Below are 21,988 nucleotides of genomic sequence, written 5' to 3'. Positions count from 1 at the left end.
ACAACCTGCCTGTCTGGCTTCCTGTGACCTGGTCAGTCTCTTTGTAGACACCCTGCCTGTCTGGTGTCCTGTGGCCTGGTCAAGTTTCTCTATAGACACCCTGCCTGTCTGGTGTCCTGTGGCCTGGTCAGTCCCTCTTTACACATCCTGCCTATCTGGCATTTTGTGGCCTGGTCAGTCCCTCTGTAGATACCCTGCCTGTCTGGTGTCCTGTGGCCTGGTCAGTCCCTCTTTATACACCCTGCCTGTCTGACATCTTGTGGCCTGGTCAGTCCCTCTGTAGACAATCTACTTGTCTGGTGTCCTGTGGCCAGGTCAGTTCCTCTGTATACAGCCTGCCTGTCTGGCATCTTGTGGCCTGGTCAGTCCCTCTGTAGATACCCTGCCTGTCTGGTGTCCTGTGGCCTGGTCAGTCCCTCTGTACACATCCTGCCTGTCTAGTGTCCTGTGGCCTGGTCAGTCCCTCTTTATACACCCTGCCTGTTTGGCATCTTGTGGCCTGGTCAGTCCCTCTGTAGACACTCCACCTGTCTGGTGTCCTGTGGCCTGATCAGTCCCTCTGTACACACCCTGCCTGTCTGGCATCTTGTGGCCTGGTCAGTCCCTCTGTAGATACCCTGCCTGTCTGGTGTCCTGTGGCCTGGTCAGTCCCTCTGTACACATCCTGCCTGTCTGGTGTCCTGTGGCCTGGTCAGTCCCTCTTTATACACCCTGCCTGTCTGGTGTCCTGTGGCCTGGTCAGTCCCTCTTTATACACCCTGCCTGTCTGGCATCTTGTGGCCTGGTCAGTCCCTCTGTAGACACTCCACCTGTCTGGTGTCCTGTGGCCTGATCAGTCCCTCTGTACACACCCTGCCTGTCTGGCATCTTGTGGCCTGGTCAGTCTCTCTGTAGACACCTCATCTGTCTGCTGTCATGTGGCACTGCTACTTTTTGTTGCTGTCGCTGTTCTTGGTTTTTAGCTTGCATTTACCTGGTACCTTTCTTGCCCTTTCATTTTAAGTGTTCTTGTAAATCATATTTATGAGTTTTGCTTTTTTTAACCCTGTTGTCTGGTCTATTTCTAACGTGAGCATTCAGCCTGTCTTGATTCAGTGACATGTGAAGCGCTTGATCTGCTCCTGTGCTTGTTGCTTCCTGGTTGCTGCGTGTCACTTGTGCTGCCGTCCATGCCGTCCCTGCAGCTGTCCCTGCTGCGTGTCCTGGTGCTGCCGTCCCTACTGCTGTCCCTGCCGCATGTGACTTGTGCTGCTGTCCTGCCGTCCCTGTGCTGCTGTCCCTGACGTGTGAAGCGCTTGATCTGCTCCAGGAAGCTTGTTGCTTCCTGGTTGCTGCGTGCCATCCCTGCTCCCATCCCTGTTGAGTGTCCCGGTGCTGCTGTCCCTGCCTTTCAGCTTTACTTGTTCTGCTCTGATCAGCCTATTACTCATCATTTCTCTCTCACTCTCCTGTTCCACAAAGGGTTATCTTCCCTTCCCTATTCTCATAATTAGGAACATTTTCCTTCAGTATTTATTTGTTTCTTTACCATCTTTATCACCAAGATGCATTATTTCCATCACTAATTTGCTCTATTTCCCCTTCTTGTGCCCCTACCCCCAATCCAGTAAGATATGATCTTTGTAATACTCTATCCCCTCTCTTGGTTTGGGCCAGTTTAGTGTTTTTAGTTCTAGACTCTTATTAGTACCTTAGAGTGGCCACACCCTCCCCCCAAGTGCAAGAGCCCTTAACAGCCATCAGGGTGCAATTTGCCTTCACGTTTTCTCTCCACTCCAGGCATGCTCAGTGGGAGTCAGTCCCTCTGTAGACTGGCATCCTGTGGCCTGGTCAGTCCCTTCCTCTTATCTGTCACTGGATGGACTACACTGGTGGTGGACTTTTAGCTTCTGGCTTATGCTCAAGCATCCCTTCTTGGTCCTTACTGTGGAGCGAGATCCTGGCACATCTCAGTGCCGTAAACATTACCCTGTCTCTGTTCCCCGTTGCAGACGAAGTGCTAGGGGCTGCCAGACTCTTCTCCCTCCTGGGGAGGTTGTTCTGTGCCTGCTGCAGAGCCCAGGGCCTCATCTGTGGGTCCAGCCCCTCCTCAGAGCCCCCTTCTTCCATCTGTCCATTGCTTTCAGCTCCTCTCCTTGGTCTTCTGCTCATCTGCTTGGTCTGGCCTTGTCCTTGTGAGTTCTCCCTCATGGTCTCCTATAGACTTGAGATGTTCTTGTGCTTCATCTTCCAGGCTTCTAGCTTGGGTTTTAAGAGTGACCTTCCTATTCTTTTATCTGCTGAATGGTTTTAGAAGGGAATTTATTTTTTTTTCCTCAAAAGCACCTTTCTCATTCTCTCTTTTAGTTAGTTTCACTTTGATCTGTTTGGTGCTATACCTGAATTCCTGGGACCTTGTCAACTTTCCCTCCTGGATTTCCAGTAAAGCTCCAGCCTTCACCTCTGGCTAGCCTCAGAAGTTGTCAGATCAAGATGGGCTTGGGGCTAAGAGGGAGGAAAGGAAGCCATACTTGGGTTTTCACGTGCTCAGAGCTGCGTGGTGACTTTGGCTGCCCTCCCTTGGTGCCAAGGACTGCTATGTCCCAGGCGCAGGCCACATGTCAAGTGGGTTGAGCCCCAATGAACTAGGCCCTTTGTTGTTTCACTCAATCCTCACAGTCCTGTGAGGTTAGGGTTTTCTGCGTGAAATCTCCAGGCTGTGTGCTGTGTGCAGGGTCACATACCCAGGTGAGGGGTTCCTTGGTGTCCTCTGCTGGTGAGTCAAAGCTGGGCTTGAAGGAAAGCACATTTTTCTGGTCTGTTGTCTCACTGGCCTCTGGAAGGGCTGCTGAGGGCAGGGATGGTCTTAGCCACTCTGTTTCTGTTCCCTGTCCAGGCCTGGCATGGAATGCCTATGTAGGGGACAGAATAGAAAGAACTCAAATGTTTGCATGCAGTCATGCCTTGTTCTCATGAAAGCTCAATTCATTGTCATTCATAGGTTAGTTTCAGTCTTGATTTTCCCCTACCTTGAAAATATCTTTTTTTCTTGAAATAATCTTTTTTTTCATTAAAAAATATGTGCTGATTAAACTAAACTTGGAAAATGCAAAAGACTGAAAAGCAGAAGTGTGGTCCCTTTGTGATTTCCCCACCTGAACATGGCTCTGGACATAGACGTCTCCCCACTTGCTACAGAGGGTAATAGCAAAGAGCTGAGCCGGGGCCGCTGTCCACGGCAGACTCAGCCACACAGGGGCTGCCTACTGGGAAATGCTGTCCTGGGTACCTGCACCCAGCCCAGAATGCACTGGTGGCCCAGGATATACTGGCAGGATGCTGGCCTGACTTTCCCCATTTCCTCAACAAATGGCCCACGCCACATGGCTCTGTGGCTCTGAGGACACTGGCTGGTCTGCCTGTGAGTTTGCTGGGTCTGTCCCAGAGTGTGAGTTGAGTGGTTATGCTGGCTCCCTGCAGGCAGGACAGAATAGTCCTGCTATCGGGTGCCCCTGCCCTGGCGCTCCATCACACATGGTCACACCAAGGAACTGCTGTGGCTCAGGGACCCCATGGAAGGTGTGGTTTTGTGCAAATATGGTGACAAGGGAGGGTGTGTGCTATGTGGGTGCAGGCAGATGAGTGCGTGGGACATGGCTGGCCAGACACAGAAGGCAGCATTCTCACTAGGCCTTTGTTGTGGCAGGCACCGACTAGCTCTTACTGTACGGCTGGGGACTCCCTTGGAGGACTTGCTGCCCCCTCACTGCCAGGTGCAGTGGCCATGGGGGTCTGCATGCTCCTTTCCCTCCTTCCATGGGTGGCTATGCATGTGCTGAGGACATGTCATGTGGCTTCTGGCTGGCCTTCAGAGTGAGCTGAGTCAGGGCTGAGCATGAGTGTAACTCTGATGTTCCAAGTGACTGCAAGTGTCCGGGGCTATGAGTGCATGGCTCAGTCTGTGGCCCTGTGTGGCTTTGTCCCACATGGCCTGCTCTGTGTGTCTGCCCCCTCTGCACCCTGCTCTGCTCCTCTGAGGATGAGTGCGTATGCTTGGCCATGGTGGGTCAGCTCTGACTAAGTGTCTACTTCCAGCGAGGTCTGGATGTGGATGGTGTGAGGCTCTGTCTTGGCTTTACAGAAAGAGGGCTGTGGGGATGGTGTTCTGTGCATTTGCATCCCAAGCACTAAGAATCCACCCTTAGGGCCCTGCAAGGACACCCACGACTGGCTTGTGGTTTCCTTTGGACCCTCTTGCTGGGCCTGAGGCCACCTATGACAGTGTCTCCCTGTGTGTCTGACACAGCTGCTCAGCTTGTGGACGTGTCCCCCTGAAGACCTCAGAGTCTGTCTTCCCCAGCCCGCTGATTCTCCATTGTGCTGAGCGCCTGGGTGTGCACATGCACACATGACATGCGCAGAGGTGCTCACAGCGATACACTCACACACCCTGTGTCTTCACACAGGGTTTGCACCCCGAGAGGCCCTTGGCTGGGCACAGCTGTCTGTGTCACGGACACAGTGGCCAGCCCATGCTGCATACGTCGGGCAGTTACTGCACAGGCTGCTACAGGGACATGGCCAGCCCTAGAGGCACACACAGCATCCCAGGCACGATGGAGGTCCTGCCCCACTCACCATGCTTTGCCAGAAGCCTTGCCATCACATGGTGACAGAGGCATGTGGCCCCTGTCCTCTCAGAGCTCAGGGGCTTTTGCGGGAGCTGGGCACAGAGTGGGTCAGTAAGCAGACACAGTGACAGGGGCAGTTTAGTGAAGACCACTGCAAGTGGAGCCAAGGACCCACTTTTGAATGAACCTCCTGGAGCAGGAGTTCGGTGAGGATGCTGGACCTGCTGTGACAAGAGGGAGCTAAGGGACACATCCCCCTCCCAGGCAGCCATGAGGGGCTGGGCAGAGCAGAAGGGAGAGTGTATGGAAATGCAAGGAGGCCACATGGTTGGATGTGAGGAGGGGAGAGCTGCAGGCATTGGATCAGAGTAGGGCTTGAGGCTTGGTGGGCAGGAGGCATGGGCCACATGTGCACAGTGAACTTGGCTGTGCCCTAGGAAATTGGGTAAGAACAGGTGGCCCCTAGCTGTGAACCCTGAGCCACTGGGAAAGAGGGAGGGCCAGGTGCTGCAGAATTCCTCAGCCAAACTGATGAGGTGGGATTTGGGGAGATTTATGTCTTGGAGGTGCAGAAAGCTCGGGATACCTGCAGACAGTGGCAGGGTGCTGGGACCAGAGACAGTGGCAGTGGATCATCTAGGCCCAGTCCAACACTCCCATCTGGCACCCAGTAACCAGAGATCACTGAGGCCTTCGGCTCCCTCACTAGCAAGATGGGGGCCACAGAGATAATCAGCATAAGTATCTGTGACTGGCTGGGCTAGGGGCCAGTGTCCTCAAGGGTGTGTCTGTGAGAGGGTGCCATGGGAGGGTCAGGTGTGTGTCCTGAGGCCTGCTGGTCCCCCACACCCTCAGCAAGTCCCCTGTCCCCCAGGATCTCCCTTCGCCCGTGCCAGCCTCAAGAGCGGGAAGACGGAGAGCTCATCATACTTCCGGAGGAAGGAGAAGCTGTTCCGGTTCTTCATCCGGCGTGTGGTGAAGGCTCAGAGCTTCTACTGGGCGGTGCTGTGTGTGGTGGCCCTGAACACGCTGTGTGTGGCCATGGTGCACTACAACCAGCCACAGCGTCTCACCACGGCGCTGTGTATGTATCTGGCTGGGCCCCTTCTGCTCATGGGCAACTTGGACGTCTCCTGCCCCTTTCTACCTGGGAGCCCTCACAGGATCCCTGTGTTGCCCAGACTGTCCCACAGAAATGGGCAGCCCCCAGGGGCTCTGCTGGAGGCTGGACTGTGTCTGGGACCCGAGGTGGCCTCCCCATCCCGGGGCTGCCCAGGTCCTGTGAACCTCTATTCCTCAGCATACTGTGAAATGGGACGAGAGGCCTGGGCCCCCAGGGGAGAAGGTTATGTGGGGTGGCCAGGGCCAGGCCAGGCCAGAGAGACCTTTATCCTCCTTTGGAAGGCTTAGACCTACAGACTAGGGCCTCAGTGCCATGCTCCTTCCTGCCACAAGGCTGTTGCCCCTGCCCTGGGCACCTGTTCTGGTTGCTACCTTTGGGGTTATTTCCATTTTCCTATGTGATTGGTTGGCCCTGGATGCATCCCTGCCCCCTATGACTGGAGCCTTGCAATGGGTAACAGGGATTGAAGTCATGATCTGTCTTGGCCCTGGCCATAGCCCCAGGGATGAGAGAGGAAGATGACTGCGGGTGGGGACCTTGGTCCCAGTGCCAGCCCTCCACACGTGGGACTCTGTGGCCTGTGGAGTCGTCCAGCTCTGTTGTCTTCCTCACAAAGAGGATTAAAGACAAAAAACTCACCTGAGGCCGTGGCTCACACCTGTAATCCTAGTGCTCTGGGAGGCTAAGGTGGGAGGATCATCTGAGCTCAAGGATTCGAGATCAGCCTGAGGAAAAGCGAGACCCCATCTCTACTAAAAAGAGAAAAACTAGCTGGTTTTTATGTCAGGCACCTATAATCTCATCTACTCAGGAGGCTGAGGCTGTAGAATCACTTGGGCCCCAGAGTTTGAGGTTGCTGTGAGCTGTGATGATGCCATGGCACTCTACCCAGGGCGACAGAGTGAGACCACAAAACACAAAGAACCCACTGATGTCTTCTGTCCTGTGGTTAGTGCTTCAGTCTCTCCATTCTCCAGGGGTCAGCTATGCTCACCCTGCTTGGTGTCTGCAGCTGAGCTGGGGATGGGGCACTATTGGGACACCCACTTGGGCTTTGTTCTCTCTTGAGGGCCCTGTGTGCCTGAAGCCACCTAGGCTGCCCCAGGAGAGCCTCTTCTGACTTCAGAGAAGAATGGTCCTGGCCCCCAGCCCTGTCTGAGTGTTCTGCTGTGTTGATGGGCTGGCCCAGACTCTCTCCAGGGGCCACTGACCCAGCCTCCACCTGCAGGGTTTTCACAAACTGTAGAGAGACAAGGCTTATAGGCCTAGGAAGACATGGGTAGGATCCTAGGCCACAGTTCCCCAGACTTCGTACTGAAATCTCTTCCTGCTCTAATAGGAAAAGGGGGCAGAAGGATCCAGGGAGCTTCTGGAAGGCACCCTGGCTCCCATTCCCAGGAGGGTGATGTCCAGGCAGGGATGTATGCTGAATACCTTCTCTGACTCCTAATTCAGGAGTCCTGGGGCCCATAGTTTGCTATCTTGGAACTTTGCTTGGCACTGGGTTCAGGGTTTTGCTTGAGTTCTCAGCTCAAACAAATGTGAATGTAGTGGGGCTTCCTCCCAACCCAGCTAGCCAGGCCCATCCTTCTGTGAGAGGACCCCAGCAGTGCCCAGGCTTGGGAGCAGGTGGCTACACAGTCTGGCCACACATCCCACATGCAGAGAACAGGCTGGAAGTGCCGAGTGCTGGAACCTGCACTTACTGCTTGGTCACCTCCATGGTTTCCAGCTTCACTTGTATTACAGAGGGACAGTGGCTGGAGGTGGGTGGGCATTTGCTGTGACTGAGCGTCTCTGTCCTTCACCACACATGAGCCTAAAGGAGGCTGACTCAAAGGGCAGGGTGTATTGGCCTGAGGCGGGTTTCCTGCGGTGCCTGTCCCAAGGCTGCCGCTTTGTAGGTGTGGACCCTGGCTGCCTGTCCTCTAGGACCCACACTCGGTGCATTACCAGGGTTTCAAAACCAAGGTGTAAATGGTGAGGCAGGAGAGCTATTGGCCCGGCTGCCTCATGAGCTCCCTGAGGCCTCACACAGCTCATGAGATAGACCTGGCACCCACTGTTTCCACAGCACCTGTTGTTTTGGAGCTAAGCCCTGTTCTGGTGATCTGCCTGAGGGTCTATGGGTGTCCTTGCCTCTGATATCAGCCCCTTCCTTGGCTTCTTCAGGGAGGCTATTGGCCTTGGTATCCTTGCATGCCTGGCTGGGGTGCCTGGTGATTTCTGGCTCAGGGGCCAGGCTGGCTGTGGGCAACTTGTTCCTGGTAGCCCGGCTGTCCATGTTCTCGGCCACAGTGAGGGGAGTCTGTGTGCATGGTGCTCCTGACTGAAGCCACCAGGCCTATACAGCCCTCACAACAGCTGTGGGTGCAGGCGGGCTTCAGGGTGCTCCTCCACTGGCTGTCTCACGAGCAGCTTTATTTGCTTACAGTCCTCTCTTGACAGAGACCCTGGCATTCGGAGGTCTGGGCAGGTTGGGATGGCATGTACCAGATGACAGGACCCTCAGCTTGCCCTTTGCGCCCTCCCATAGCCTTGTTCTTTATGGGGCCTTGCCCTGGGTTTTGGCTCCTTTCCTGGCCCCTGCCACCTAGCCCCAGGCCATGGCGCCTTTGGCCTCTTGTATGCAGTACCTGGCTCCTGGTGTGGCCAGTGATGAGCCTGGCTGTCCCCTGCCATCTGTGGCCTTGTATAGTTTCTGGAGTAACTGCTTTCTCTCTCTCTCTGCCTCCCTCCTCCTATGTGGGCTGGGCTGGAGTGTCTATGTGCCTTGAAGTCCCCACACAGCCCCTGGTCCCAGAGTGGCTTCTCCCAAAGCCTGAGGAGGGCTGCAGGTGGACTCCTGGGACGAGGCTACCCCCACTTTTGACATACTTGCAGGAGCCCCTTGTCTCACTGGCATTGCGAAGGACAGTGTCCCTGAGCCCCCAGTGGGTGCTACCTCCTGGGATCATGGCAACGAACAGGCCTAGGGTGCCTAAGTGGCAAGGAGCTCCACCAAGCAGGCAGATGCACAAACAAAGTGAAATTCAGAATGCTGCAGTGGGGCCAGAGGGGCCTCTGAATGTCCCAATGGGCAGACAGAAAATGTGGCCCAGTTTCTCCTCCTTGGATTAGGCCTTTGCCCCACAGCCCCAGGACCTCTTGTGAGGGAAGGAGCACCCTCCCAGAGCTTGTCTCTGAGCCTGTCTCAGGAGCCTCCTTCCAAGCCCGCCCTCTGAGTCCCCAGCATAGGAAGCTTACCCCCACTCTGCGCCAGGCATCTCTACAGCCCCTCTCAATCTGTCCTTCCTGTCCTGGGCTGAGATTTCAGAGCATGGGGGCTGCAGACCAGACCTGGCAGGCCCAGAGCTCTGGTGTTCTGCAGTCTGGGCTGCATCCAGGCTGGGAGGAGGCCTTGCAGTAATCCCCTCTTGTCTGACTTCCCCTAGACTTTGCGGAGTTTGTTTTCCTGGGTCTCTTCCTCACAGAGATGTCCCTGAAGATGTACGGCCTGGGACCCAGAAGCTACTTCCGGTCCTCCTTCAACTGCTTTGACTTTGGGGTGAGTAAGATGCTCATTAGGGACACCTGCTGGGGCCCTGGTGTATGAGCCCATCCTTGCTGAGTGCCCAGATCTATCACGTGACACAGCCCACCTCACATACCCAGGGAGGGCTGGGCTCTGTGGTCCCATGAGTCAGGAAGGCCTAATTAAAGACAGAGCAGTCCACGGAGGTGACAGAGGGAGGTCTGGCCTGGCCTGACTGGGGGGGGGGGGGGTGCTGGCCGCAGCTGCTGTTCATGTCAGAGGTTGCCCTCTTCCCTCTGACCTGTCTTTAGATGTTCAGAGTAGCCGCAGTCTCTGCATTCCTTCCGTGCCTGGGGTGTAGGTAACCTGCGGAGGCCTCAATCTCTCTATGGCAGAGCCCAGTGGGGCTGTGCTTTTGGCCTGTGGCTGTGGCCCTGGGCAGGCTGGGCACATGCACGGACCCTTCTGGGAGAGGAAGATTGGGCCATGGTGGCTGTGTCCTACTTGGGGTAGGTATAGGGTGAGACTGGCCTACATTTCGTTGCCAGCCCATGGACAAGGAGCTGATACAACTTGCTGAGCTGAGACCAGGGTGCAGGGCCTGGCAATCCTGAGCTGGGGGCCATGGGATGCAGCAGGGTTGACATCTGCCAGGGCTGCATTCTAACCTGTGGGAGGCGCTGAGTGGCAAGTAGAGGTGCCAACCCCAAGGAAGGACTTAGTGCTCTACAGAGTCTGCAGTAACCGGGGGATGGGGGGAGGACCTGGACCCACATAGAAGTAAAACTTCAGCTTGGAAATTCAGTTTAACTTAAACTTCTTTCTCGTGGGCACCACATTCCTACAATAGAGAGGACGTTGTCCATGACTGTTACATCCTCACGACTCTCATGATATATATGACTGGCCCAGGGCTGCCCATCTGGTCTGCCTGGGCGCCTGTGCTCAGCCCTGCTCTCTGCCCTCAGGGACTGGGCTCTGCACCATGCAGTGTGTCCGATTTCTGGGAAGGACTGGGTGGTGGCAGCTAAGGGTGAGCTCTGGGGTGAGGATGTCTGTGACTTTGACAGTTGGCTGGGAAAACACCAGCTCTTCTTACCCTTTGCCTTGGTCACAAAGAAAAGCTAAGTAAGTGCCACAGGCAGAGGGAACCCAAGAGATGGAGAGGTTTCAGGACACGTTAATATTTTATTTTTTTATTGAGACAGAGTCTCAAGCTGTTGCCCTGGGTAGAGTGCCATGGCGTCACAGCTCACAGCAACTTCAAACTCTTGGGCCCAAGCAATTCTTCTGCCTCAGCCTCCCTAGTAGCTGGGACCACAGGCGCCTGCCACAATGCCCGGCGATTTTTTGGGTGTAGTTGTCATTGTTGTTTGGCGGGCCCAGGCTGGATTAGAACCTACCAGCTCCAATGTATGTGGCTGGCGCCCTAACTGCTTGAGCTCCAGGCACCGAGCCAGGGCATGTTAATATTTTAAATGCATTTTGATTTGATCTGAACTAATGGGTCCCAGGGCATGGAGATAATTTGCACATGTGCTAACACAGTATTTTAAAACTTAGCAGCTTAAACTATGAAAATCTATTATCCCATGTTTTTATGGATTAGGAACCTAGTCATGATGGAACTGGGTGCCTGGGGCTCAGGGTCCCTCAGGAGGTTTTGGTGTAGTTGAAGGCCAGGGAGGCCATCAACCTGAGGCTGGATGTGGGCTGCAGAGTTTGCTTTCATGCTCATGCATGTGGCTGCCTTGGCCCTGGCCCGTGGCCTCTCACAGCATGTGAGCTTGTGGTTGGAGAGGGAACTGGGAGTGCTCAGGACAGGAGCAATAGGAGCCCAGTTTCAGAAGTGGTACCTATTTTGCTATATTCTCTTTGTTAGGAGCGAGCCACAGGGCCCAGTGGTAATGGAGGTACTTAGGAACGTGACTCACACAGGGCATGAGCACAGAGGGGAGGGTCTCTGGGGACCCTTCTAGGGCCTGCCTGCCTCAGCCTGCTATCTGGTCCCTAATGGACATGCCTCCCAGATTCCCCAGGTTTGCATCATATCAGCTCCAGGCCTAGAATCTCGTCAGCCAGGCCCTGGTGTGGTGAGGCTCCATGGGCCTAGCTCCCTAAGTGCAATGCCTCCAACTCTGCCAACCTGTGTGGCTAAAGAGGTGAGTTCTCTGCCTCCCATGCCCATGGCACAGCAGTGGGCACAAGGTACCTGCTGTAGATGTTCCTGTTTGAAAAGGGGACAAGGGGAGGCACAGCTGGTCCACAGCAATGCTGCAACCCAGCTGGCCGGTGCTGGGAGTTCCGAGAAGCCCTCTGGGCCCTTGTTTCTACCCTCCCAGGCCAGTTAAATTATACCCCAATGTTATAGTAGTCATCCCAAGCTAGAGAATTCAAGGTCATGCTTGTGGCTGTTGACAGGCCTCAAAAGATCAGCTTTCAGGCTCACAGACAAGGTTATTGGCAGGGCTCAGGTCCAAGTCACTGGTCCTCTCCAGAGTTTGCTGGACATGCTCATAACACAGCTCTTTCCCAGTCTGGGAGTCAGGAAAGAGACCAGGGCAGGAACCACAGCTCTTTGCGACCTAATCTCAGATGTGGGATCTCATTACTTTTGCTGTATTCTCTTTGGCACCGCCCTCAAGGGGTGGGATGGCACATGGGTGTGAGCATGGGTTGCAGGGGCCATCTCTGAGGCCACCCCCTGTGTAAATCACTGGGTCCAATTTTGAGGAATAGTGAAAAACAGGAGCTGCTGGAAGACTGATGACAAGAAGGAAGATATTTAGAGAACTACAGTCTTAAACCCTGGATAAGCATCTAGATAATTTGCTGGTGTTGAGAAAAGTTGGTGTGATCACCAAGAACAAATTTTGGCCAGTTTGCCCAGGTTGTTGTGCGGGTAGGGTTATCGCAGGTGCTGTAGTATTGGCACACCTGGATGTTGGCAGGACATGTGATATTCTCTGAATGGTGTGTTTTGGGGCAAGATAGAGGTGTGTAGCAGATGCCTATGCATTTGGGGTGACTGGCACAGATGGTGCACCTGCCATTCCTAGACATCGGGCAGTGGGTTAGTGCTATCCTGCCCACACGTAGTTACTATTGTCTTGGTGACTTGGCAAGAATATTGATGTTAAGCTGATCGGATTTGCAGTTGATGTGAAATTGGTAGAAGTGACTGAAATTTTAGAAAATATGTGCACCAAATGTGATGAGACAGAATTCAAGAGGTTTGTGCTTAACACTGATTGCAGGAGCGTGAGTAAAAGGAAACGAGTCACACAACAAAGTGGACATGGGTCCTCAGTGCTGACCTTGAGCCACGGGGTGCAATGCTCTCAGGAGTGACCTGTTTGAGCCCCTTGTGTGGCCCATACAAAAGGAAAATGATGAGGGTCTGCTATGTTCCAGCCCCCTGATCTGCCCGGAGTCCTTTGCAGTAGGCATGATAGGACAGCCCTTCTCCCAGTCCATTCATGGCCAATGGAGGAGGCTTACCCCTGCTCACAGACCCAGCACTACCAGTCCCTGCGGTGCCCTGTCCACCACCCAGACATCAGGCTTATTGTGACCAGCTCCAGGGGCACATGTGGCTCCTGGTCACTGGGACAAGGAAGAACTCACGATGTAGTTTATGAAACTGAATATTTTGGAAGTCTTGGGGAAACAGACTGCCAGTCTATGAGGAATGGCCTGATGGGCCTGTCTGGAATGATTTGCTGGCTACAGAGCTGTGATGAGGCACAGAGGCAGCATTAGGCCGGGTGGAGCTAAGAGCTGCCAGGAAACCACAGGTGGCCTTGGTCCATGTCTGTCTCCCTGGTGGGTCTGGGAGGAGTAGAAGGGTAGGTCCTGGGGCTGGGGCCTCCTGGAGGCAGGCTGAGCATGAGGCTGCGCCTCCTCTGGCCTGGTGTGGGGGAGTGTGCAGGTGAGTGTATGGCTGTGTTCGGGCGAGTGTGCAGGGGACTATGCGGCTGAGTGCAGCTGAGTTTGCAGCCAAGTGTGCAGGTGAGTGTGTGGCCGAGTGTGCAGCTGGGTGTATGGCTGAGTGGTCGAGTGTGCAGGTGAGTGTGTGAGTGAGTGTACAGCCAAGTATGCAGCTGAGTGCTGATTGAATGAGTGTACAAGTGAGTGTTTGGCCGAGTGTGTAGGTGAGTGTGGCTGCGTGTATAGCGAGTGTGCAAATGTGTGGTCAAGTGTACAGGTGAGTGTGCAGATGATTGTGTGGCTGAATACAGCCAAATGTGTAGCTGAGTGTGCAGACAAGTGTGTGAATGTGCAGGTGAGTGTGTGGCCGAGTGTGTAGCTGAGTGTGCGAGTGAGCGTGCGAGTGAGTGTGCAGGCCCTGGAGGCCCTGAGGTGACCCCATGCTGTTGTAGGTGATTGTGGGCAGCATCTTCGAGGTGGTCTGGGCGGCCATCAAGCCAGGAGCCTCCTTCGGCATCAGCGTGCTGCGAGCGCTGCGCCTGCTGCGGATCTTCAAAGTCACCAAGTATGTCTGTGCTCCTGCGGTGAGGCTGGCCCCCTGTGGTGTGTCTTTAGGGGTTCATGGTACCTAGAGCACTTTTTGGGGCTTCCACTGGTTTCCAGACAAAGGCTGGTTGTAGAGCAGTCCCCATTGGGCACCTTGCACCCTTGGGGCCTCCTGGATGGGTCTCCATGCTACCTGCTCTTTTCTCAGCCCTTGTCAGCCTGCTTGCCCCCTGCAGTCTGTATCCTGTGCCCTCCTGATGCAGCCAGACCCTTCCTCCCAGCCCTCAAAAGTGACTTTGCTTTGCAGTCAGTAGAGCCAGTGTCCTTGTCATTGTGCTTGTGTCCTTCCCTGCAGCCCACCCCTGGGGAGGGCAGGGAGTTTTCGCCGTAACCTCTGACCCAACATGGTCTTTCCTGTCGAGCCAACCTGGCACACCCCAGCCCAGTGACGAGACAGTGACAAGACCATGTCTTCATTCGTATCCTGCTTCATCTGTTCTGCACCAACGCCCAGGTTCCAGCCTCTCACAGAGAACAGGTCCAGCCGCCTGGACCCAGCTTCTCTGGCAGCCTCAGCTCCTCCCCTCATAGCCTTTCTACCAGGACCCTCTCATCCAGGGCCACCAATGCTGCTGAGGGTCTGGATGCTGATAGCAGCTGAGGGACTGTGCTTGCCAGCGGCAAGTTTCTAGCTCTGCCCACACGTTCTCACAGGGCATGGCTGCCCTCCAGGTGCCCAGTGTCGCCCCTGCTCCCTAGGGAGATGCACCTCTGCATGTGCCCTGGAGTCTGTGGCCCAGGGCAGGATGCGATGCTGCCAGGGAGGGGCTGGGGCTTCCACAGCGCTGGTGGGAAGAGTCTCATCAGAAGCAAGGGCTGCTGTGGACTCAGCATTTTGGCCACAGCCAGATGCCACAGCAGGGCCCCATGCTGCTATGGGGTCACTACGCCTTGCATTTCTGACACAGCCAGACCACAGCAGAGTTGCAGCAGTTGGCACAGTTGTGTGGAGCCTGAGACAGTGGCCTCCTGGGCTAGACCAAAATCCTGGTGGTATTTTCCTGTCCATTAAAAACCCAAGCACAGGCCCATCTGAGGGTGTGAAGGTGTAACACAGAGAGCCCATCTAGCTGTGTCTGCAGACTCCTACAGAGTCTTTTGGGCCATGTGTCCAGGCCTCCTTCCCTGCCATGTGCTGCTGATGGGACCTCCAGGGAGTGAACGTAGGCCTGCCTCCACCCAGCCTTGGGGCCTGGCATCTTGGGCTCTGTTTTCTCACAGGAGCGGTGACTGACCCTTATCCTGGGGCAGGTAGGCCTAGACCCCTGCCAGTCCCAGACTTTTCCAGGCCATCTTCCCTTAACCCTCAGGTGCCTTCTAAGAGAATCCATAGGGGAGGGCTGGATGTCTGGGGTGGGCCCAGCAGTGCCCAAAGACAGGGTGAGCACAGGGGGCAATGGTGTCTGTCCTGTAGGCTTTCCATTCCAGAGTGATTGGGTGGCACATGCAGAGGTGGGTCTCCCTGGGGAGCAGGGGCAACACTGGGCACCTGGAGGGCAGCTGTGCCCTGTGAGCACGTGTGGGCAGTACTAGAGACTGACCCCAGCCATTGACAGGCACAGTCCCTCAGCGCTGTCAGCATCCAGACCCTCAGCAGCCTTGGTGGCGCTGGATGAGAGCAAGGATGTCAGGGAGGAGCTGAGGCTGTCAGAGAAGCTGGGTCCAGGCAGCCGGGCCTATTCTCTGTGAGAGGCTGGAGCCTGGGCATTGATGCTGATCCCAGGGCTTGCAAAAGACTTCGCTGAGAGACCATGCCAACTCTCATCTGGTCCTACTGTGGTTCTCATGCGCTGGCCTGGGCACTTGGCAGCTGGCTGGTGTTGGCATTGAGGAGAGGAGGGCAGGATGGGTGTCTGGGACTGCACTTGGCCTTGGCCGCCTGATGAGTGGTGCGATCACCCTCTAAACTGCATGACAGTGGAGGGCATTGGGAGAATGAAGGTGAGTCCAGCACTGGACATGTTTACTCTGCCAGCCCTGGGGGCCCTAGCAGTGAAGTTGGAGTAGCGGGTCTGGGACCCCAGAGGGAGCCTTCGCTGTCTATCTAGGTGTGGGGCCCTCAGGTTTGCAGGTTGCAGAAGCCATGGGTGTAATGCCAAAAGCCCAGCTATGCGTGGGCCAGGAGGCCGAGCTGGGCACAGCATAGGACTCAGACACAGCCTGCCGCAGGTACTGGAGCTCGCTGCGCAACCTGGTGGTGTCCCTGCTCAACTCCATGAAGTCCATCGTCAGCCTCCTCTTCTTACTCTTCCTGTTCATCGTGGTCTTCGCTCTGCTGGGGATGCAGCTATTTGGGGGACAGTAAGTGGGTGCAGGAGGGGAGCAACACTCTTGGGGTCCCCCGGGGAGGCAGTGCTCAGAGCAGACAGTGCTGCCCAGGCCTCTTCTACCTGCCTGCCTCTCCTGGAGAGCAGCCCTGGTGCCTGGGATGAGCACGTCGCCACCACTGCTCCTAGCTCCTGACGGGCTGTGCTTCTTAACACTGCTTGTTTTTCTCAGGTTCAACTTTCAAGATGAGACTCCAACAACCAACTTTGACACGTTCCCTGCAGCCATCCTCACTGTCTTCCAGGTATGGCCCTGTGCACTCCTACCATGCTCAGCCCTCACTCTGTAGTCTTCCTCTGCTCCCCATAAAGCCCAGACAGAACCTTCCACAAGCAGAAGACGAGTGTGGGCAGGTCTCAGTGTGTGGGTCTCCAGTCCCCAAGACCTGGCCCTCATGGTGAGAGTGCCTGCACTGTGGTGTTGTCCTATGGGGCAAGTGTAATTCCCTGGGGACTCACCTGGGCTTTAAGAGACTAATTTTCCTCTTGACCCCTGTGAAACACTCCCAATGTCTCAGGCCCTAGGACACCCCCAGTTCTCTTTTGTGTCTGGAAACGTGCCCACCACAGCTCCTGGGGAAAAGGGCCAATTTCCTGTATGACTAAGCTTCGATGGCCTAAACAACCTCTGCTCTTGTGGAGGGTTCCCTTTTGAGGACTTTCGGACTGTGGCCCCACAAATACTCCCAGTGTTGGCCTCACTGATAGGACCATTGCATGCCTTTCTGTCTCATGAAACCTACTTGACAAGGCAGGCTGTGCTCTTGTCCACAAATACTCCCAGCAGGCCTTGCATGCTCCAGGCTGGAGGCTTAGCTTGGTGCCCAGTCTCTGGGGCTACTGGCCCCAATCCTGGCCAAAGCTGGTACCCATAACACGTGTGAGAGAAGGGTGGGAGTCTTCCCAGAAGATGGTTCAGACTGAGCTGGGTGATTGGCTGCCAGAGCAGCTCAGGCCTAGGGATTTTCACCTGCAGTCCCTACCATGTGCCCTAGGGTTGGGCCCTGTGGCCTTAGCTCTGAGTCATGGTCCAGCAGACTTTTGTGCGACAGCTCTCTGAGTCCCTCATGTCCATCCTTCCTCGCTGCCCTTCCCTGTCCTCTGACCTTCTTCCCAGCTGAAGCATTGGAAGCCTGGACTTGCTCACAGGCCAGCAACTTCCAAACTTTGGTCTCCCAGATGTTTCTGAGCACTTAGTGGGTGACAGCATCTATGTTGGCCTCTGGGGATCGTGGTCTCCAAGCCAGAGCCTCCAGCGGGTATGGCCATAGCCTTTCCTGAGAGCATGGTCTGCTCAGTGATGGGAAGGGCCCAGGCCGAGTGCCAGGCAGGAGAGATGGGAAAGTGCACGTCCAGACAAGGCAGCATGGTAGGAGTGAGTCTGGTATGGATGGGTGGGGGGGCTCCAGGCTGGGGGCCAAGGTGTCCAACCCAGAGACTGTGCCTAGCAGGAGCTGCCACAGGTGTCCTAAGCAGGGAGGTAGCAGGGTGGTGGTCAGAGCCCTACTTGTGTTTGCTGCAAGAAGGGACCTGAGCACGGTGAGGAGAGGCCAGCAGTAGGAGAAAGGAAGGTTCTTCTAATCAGACGATTCTTTGAAAACAGCAACAAGATAATAAATACGTAGAAAGTGAAAGGACCTAGCCAAGCAAAAAACAGTCTCTGTGGATTAGAAACGGAGCAGAAATGTACCATGGTGAGAGGTGGCAGAGACCCAGGCACTGGGATGCGGCATGGGAAGAGGCAGGTGGGCCGGTGTGTGCACCCAGCCTCAGAGGCTTATGAGTGGCTCAGCCTTCTTGAGCCCTGGGGAAGGTGCTCACCCTTGTAAGGAGGCTGAGGAGACAGGACGACTGTGGAGCAGGCAGGGCGGGCTGCTGGGATGCGCCCTGCTTCTGCTGGTTTGGAGTAGGGGTGAGGAATGTGGGGAGGAGCAACTTAAACTCTGCAGCTGGGAACCTGCAGACAACAGCAGGGTAGGAACTGACACCACAGAGGGGACCAACAACATCCACCATCAGAAGTTGAGACCATGCCCAGAGAGAAGGAAATAACAGCAAATATAGCTTTAAACTGAATATGCTTCAGATTCTCCAAGGGGTAAAAGGAGAACCCATATAACATACACACTTGAGAAAAAAAGGCAGTTAAGAACACAGAATAGGTTAATTTAAAAAAGAACTAACTAGAGAACCTAGAAATGAAAAATATAGCTATTTAAATTAAGAAACAAAAGGCGGAGTGGACACTGGATGTGATCTGAGTAGGGGAGTTAGAGCTAAGCCAGCTGCAGGCTGGGTGCTAGGAGGAAGCAGGAGACAGCCCAGGGCACAGGGCAGGGGTGGGCGCCTTTCAGGGCAAGCCCTGGTGTAATCTCTCAGAAGGTCATTTAAGGCAAACAGAAATAACTCTAGACCAGTGGTTCTTAACCTTCCTGATACCGCAATGTATTTTCATTGTTAAAAAGGGGTTGTGACCCACAGGTTGAGAACCGCTGTTCTAGACCCGGATACATTATGATAAACAGATGGTCTTAAAAGCTACCTTCAACGAACAGATTACCTACAAAAAAATGACTTCTTGTGAGCAAGCAATGCCAGAGGTCATGAGAAATCACCTTGAAATGCCAGGTGTAGCCACTGTTAGCCTGGAACTCTGAACCCAGTAAGCCATCAATTGTGAAGCATGACTCCCAGATTAGGGGTCCTCAAACTACAGCCCGTGGGCCACATGTGGCAATGTGATTGTATTTGTTCCCGTTTTGTTTTTTTACTTCAAAATAAGATATGTGCGGTGTGCATAGGAATTTGTTCGTAGTTCTTTTTTTTAAAACTATAGTCCGGCCCTCCAATGGTCTGAGGGACAGTGAACTGGCCCCCTGTTTAAAAAGTTTGAGGACCCCTGCTCCAGATTATTGCTGGAAACACTACAAATGTTCATATAATTGGTAAGGTAGATGACTTAGAAGAAAGAAATACGTTAAATTAACTAAAAAAGAAGTAGGGAACCTGAACCATTTCAGAAATTGAATAATTTAAAAGTCTTCTACCTAAGCTACTAATTTCAGATCGTTTTATAGATGAATTCTATTAAATGTTTAAGAAGTTATTCCAATTTTATTTAAAGCACTCCAGAAAATATAAAAAGGAAGCACACCACTTAATTTTTTTTAGAGTCCCACTTATTTTATGAGGCTAGAATATCATTGATATGTTAAAAACAAGTAAGGATAATACCAGAAAAGAAGAATATAGATCCCTGTCACAAATATAGAGGCAAAAACATCCAGAGGAAATCATCCCTGCTCAAGTTAACTTAGGTAACTTAATTATCCACTAATTTAATTTATCATATTCACAGATTAAGGTAGAAAACACCCTGGATGACAGAAAAAGCAAAAGGTCAGTGAACAACGTTACTGAGTTGAGGGATGAAGCAAGAGTGGCAGTTTGTTAACTGCTGAAACTGGGCGATGGACATGTAGGGTTATGCTGGACTTTGTGTGTGTCTTAAATGTCCACAATAACTTTTTTCTAAAAAAAAAAATTATATGATAAAAAATAACACTTCTTCCAAATTAAAACTCTTAGCAGATTATGCTAGTATCAATGGTCTTTTGTGCAGTAGAATAAGAAAAAATAAAATAAAAATTCTCGAAATTAGCAAAGAGGAAAGAATGCCATTATTTACAGATGAAATCTTTATATATGCTGAAAACCCAAAGTGCTATCCTTGCAGATGGTGTGGGACAGTGTGTTTATCTGTATAGAAACGCATGAAGTTGGCTTCTTACCTTGTGCCAGATACGACAATCAATTCTAGCTGGATTAAGACTGAGCATGAAGAGAAACGTAAATTTTTAGAAGTACTCTGTTATTAATTCAGAGCAGAAAAGCTCTTTTTAAAGAAAACAAAAACACAGGTCATAAAGGAAATAATAATAATTATAATAATTTCGTAACAAATATGATACTAAAATAATTTTTGTCCATCAAAAGACACCATAAAAAGGTTTAAAAAAATAGAGAAGACATTTCCAGTGTTACTGAATTAGCAACACATGGTCAATTTCCAGAATGTATCAAAAAATTTCACAAATTAAGACAAAAAGACAATGTAGTAGGAAAAGGCAAAGGGTGCAAACCAGCAACTCCAGGGAGAGGAGGTGGAGTGGAAACCCACAGAACTGTGCTCGCCTTTCTTATAGTCAGGAAAGTGCAAATTAAACCCACAATGAGATAGCCTTTCCACTGGTCAGCTTAGCCACATTCAAGGGTTTAAAAATGTCAAGTTTTACAGAAGATATGGAGAAATGACAATTCTGTTATGCTGTTGGTGGGTTCGTACAAACGGTCTGGAAAGTAATTTCATAATATCCAGTCCACTGGAATCTGTACATAGGCAGTTCCTGTTCTATGCTCTAGATACAGGGGTCCTCAAACTTTTTAAACGGGGCCAATTCACTGTCCCTCAGACTGTTGGAGGGCTGGACTACATTAAAAAAAAAAAAAACTGGGCGGCGCCTGTGGCTCAGTGAGTAGGGCACCAGCCCCATATACCGAGGGTGGAGGGTTCGAACCCAGCCCCGGCCAAACTGCAACAGCCGGGCATTGTGGCGGGTGCCTATAGTCCCAGCTGCTCGGGAGGCTGAGGCAAGAGAATCACGTAAGCCCAAGAGCTGGAGGTTGCTGTGAGCCGTGTGACACCACGGCACTCTACTGAGGGCAGTAAAGTGAGACTCTGTCTCTCCAAAATAAAACTATGAAGAAATTCCTATGCACACTGCACATATCTTATTTTGAAGTAAAAAAACGAAACGAGAACAAATACAATCACGCTGCCTCATGTGGCCCACGGGCCGCAGTTTGAGGACCCCTGCCAAAGTTTCTTGCCCAAAGGTGCACAAAGAAACTTGTGAAGGCCATAGCAGCAGCATTATCTGTAGTAACAAAGGTCTGGAAATCATCTGACTGTTCGTCATTGGGGGTGGATGAGAGGCATGTCATCTTTGGGCAGCACAAAGTATAACTAGCTCAGAGCTGTGTGGACTAGTGTGGACACATCTCACAAGGGCGATGACTGGCCCAGAGCTGTGTGGAAAAGCATGGATGCATATCACAAGGGCGATGACTGGCCCAGAGCTGTGTGGAAAAGCATGGACGCATCTCACAAGGGCGATGACTGGCCCAGAGCTGTGTGGAAAAGCGTGGACACATCTCACAAGAGTAATGACCAGCCCAGAGCTGCATGGATCAGCATGGATGCATCTCACAAGGGCAATGACTTGCCCAGAGCTATGTAGACCAGCATGGACGCATCTCACAAGAGTAATGACCGGCCCAGAGCTGCGTGGACCAGCATGGACACATCTCACAAGGACCAGCCCAGAGCTGCATGGACCAGGGTGGATGCATCGCACAAGGCTAATGCCTGGCCCAGAGCTGTGTGGACCAGTGTGGATGCATTTCACAAGAGTAATGACCCACCTAGAGCTGCATGGACCAGCGTGGACACATGTCACAAGGGCAATGACTGCCCCAGAGCTATGTAGACCAGCATGGATGCATCTCACAAGAGTAATGACCAGCCCAGAGCTTCATGGACCAGCATGGACACATCTCACAAGGGCAACAACCAGCCCAGAGCTGTGTGGACCAGGGTGGATGCATTGCACAAGGCTAATGACTGGCCCAGAGCTGTGTGTACCAGCGTGGACGCATCTCACAAGAGTAATGACCTGCCTAGAGCTGCGTGGACCAGTGTGGATGCATCTCACAAGGCTAGTGACCGGCCCAGAGCTGTGTGGACCAGCATGGACACATTTCATAAATAATGTTGGACAAAACAATGCAAGTTTCAGAATAATGCATAGCATATGTT

General features: G+C 53.1%; 1 protein-coding gene across 12 annotated transcripts in view; it reads left to right on the top strand.

Moving 5' to 3' along the window:
- CACNA1B (calcium voltage-gated channel subunit alpha1 B) overlaps positions 1 to 21,988 on the top strand; it is a 222,958-nt gene that overhangs the window by 82,890 nt on the left and 118,080 nt on the right. For all 12 annotated transcript variants that reach the window (XR_008373385.1, XM_053556953.1, XM_053556940.1 and 9 more), the window contains 5 exons: positions 5,485 to 5,694; positions 9,168 to 9,280; positions 13,630 to 13,742; positions 15,953 to 16,084; positions 16,283 to 16,355. Coding sequence is in view for 11 of the 12 variants with exons in the window: in XM_053556953.1 (XP_053412928.1) it covers positions 5,485 to 5,694; positions 9,168 to 9,280; positions 13,630 to 13,742; positions 15,953 to 16,084; positions 16,283 to 16,355 (641 nt within the window). In the remaining variant the exon portion in view is untranslated. The remainder of the gene's footprint in view (positions 1 to 5,484; positions 5,695 to 9,167; positions 9,281 to 13,629; positions 13,743 to 15,952; positions 16,085 to 16,282; positions 16,356 to 21,988) is intronic.

The sequence above is a fragment of the Nycticebus coucang genome, chromosome 2, assembly GCF_027406575.1.
Source record: "Nycticebus coucang isolate mNycCou1 chromosome 2, mNycCou1.pri, whole genome shotgun sequence".
In the NCBI taxonomy this organism is placed as follows: Eukaryota; Metazoa; Chordata; class Mammalia; order Primates; family Lorisidae; genus Nycticebus; species Nycticebus coucang.
The sequence above is the reverse complement of the archived record's forward strand: the minus strand, read 5'-3'. Positions and strand labels throughout refer to the sequence as shown.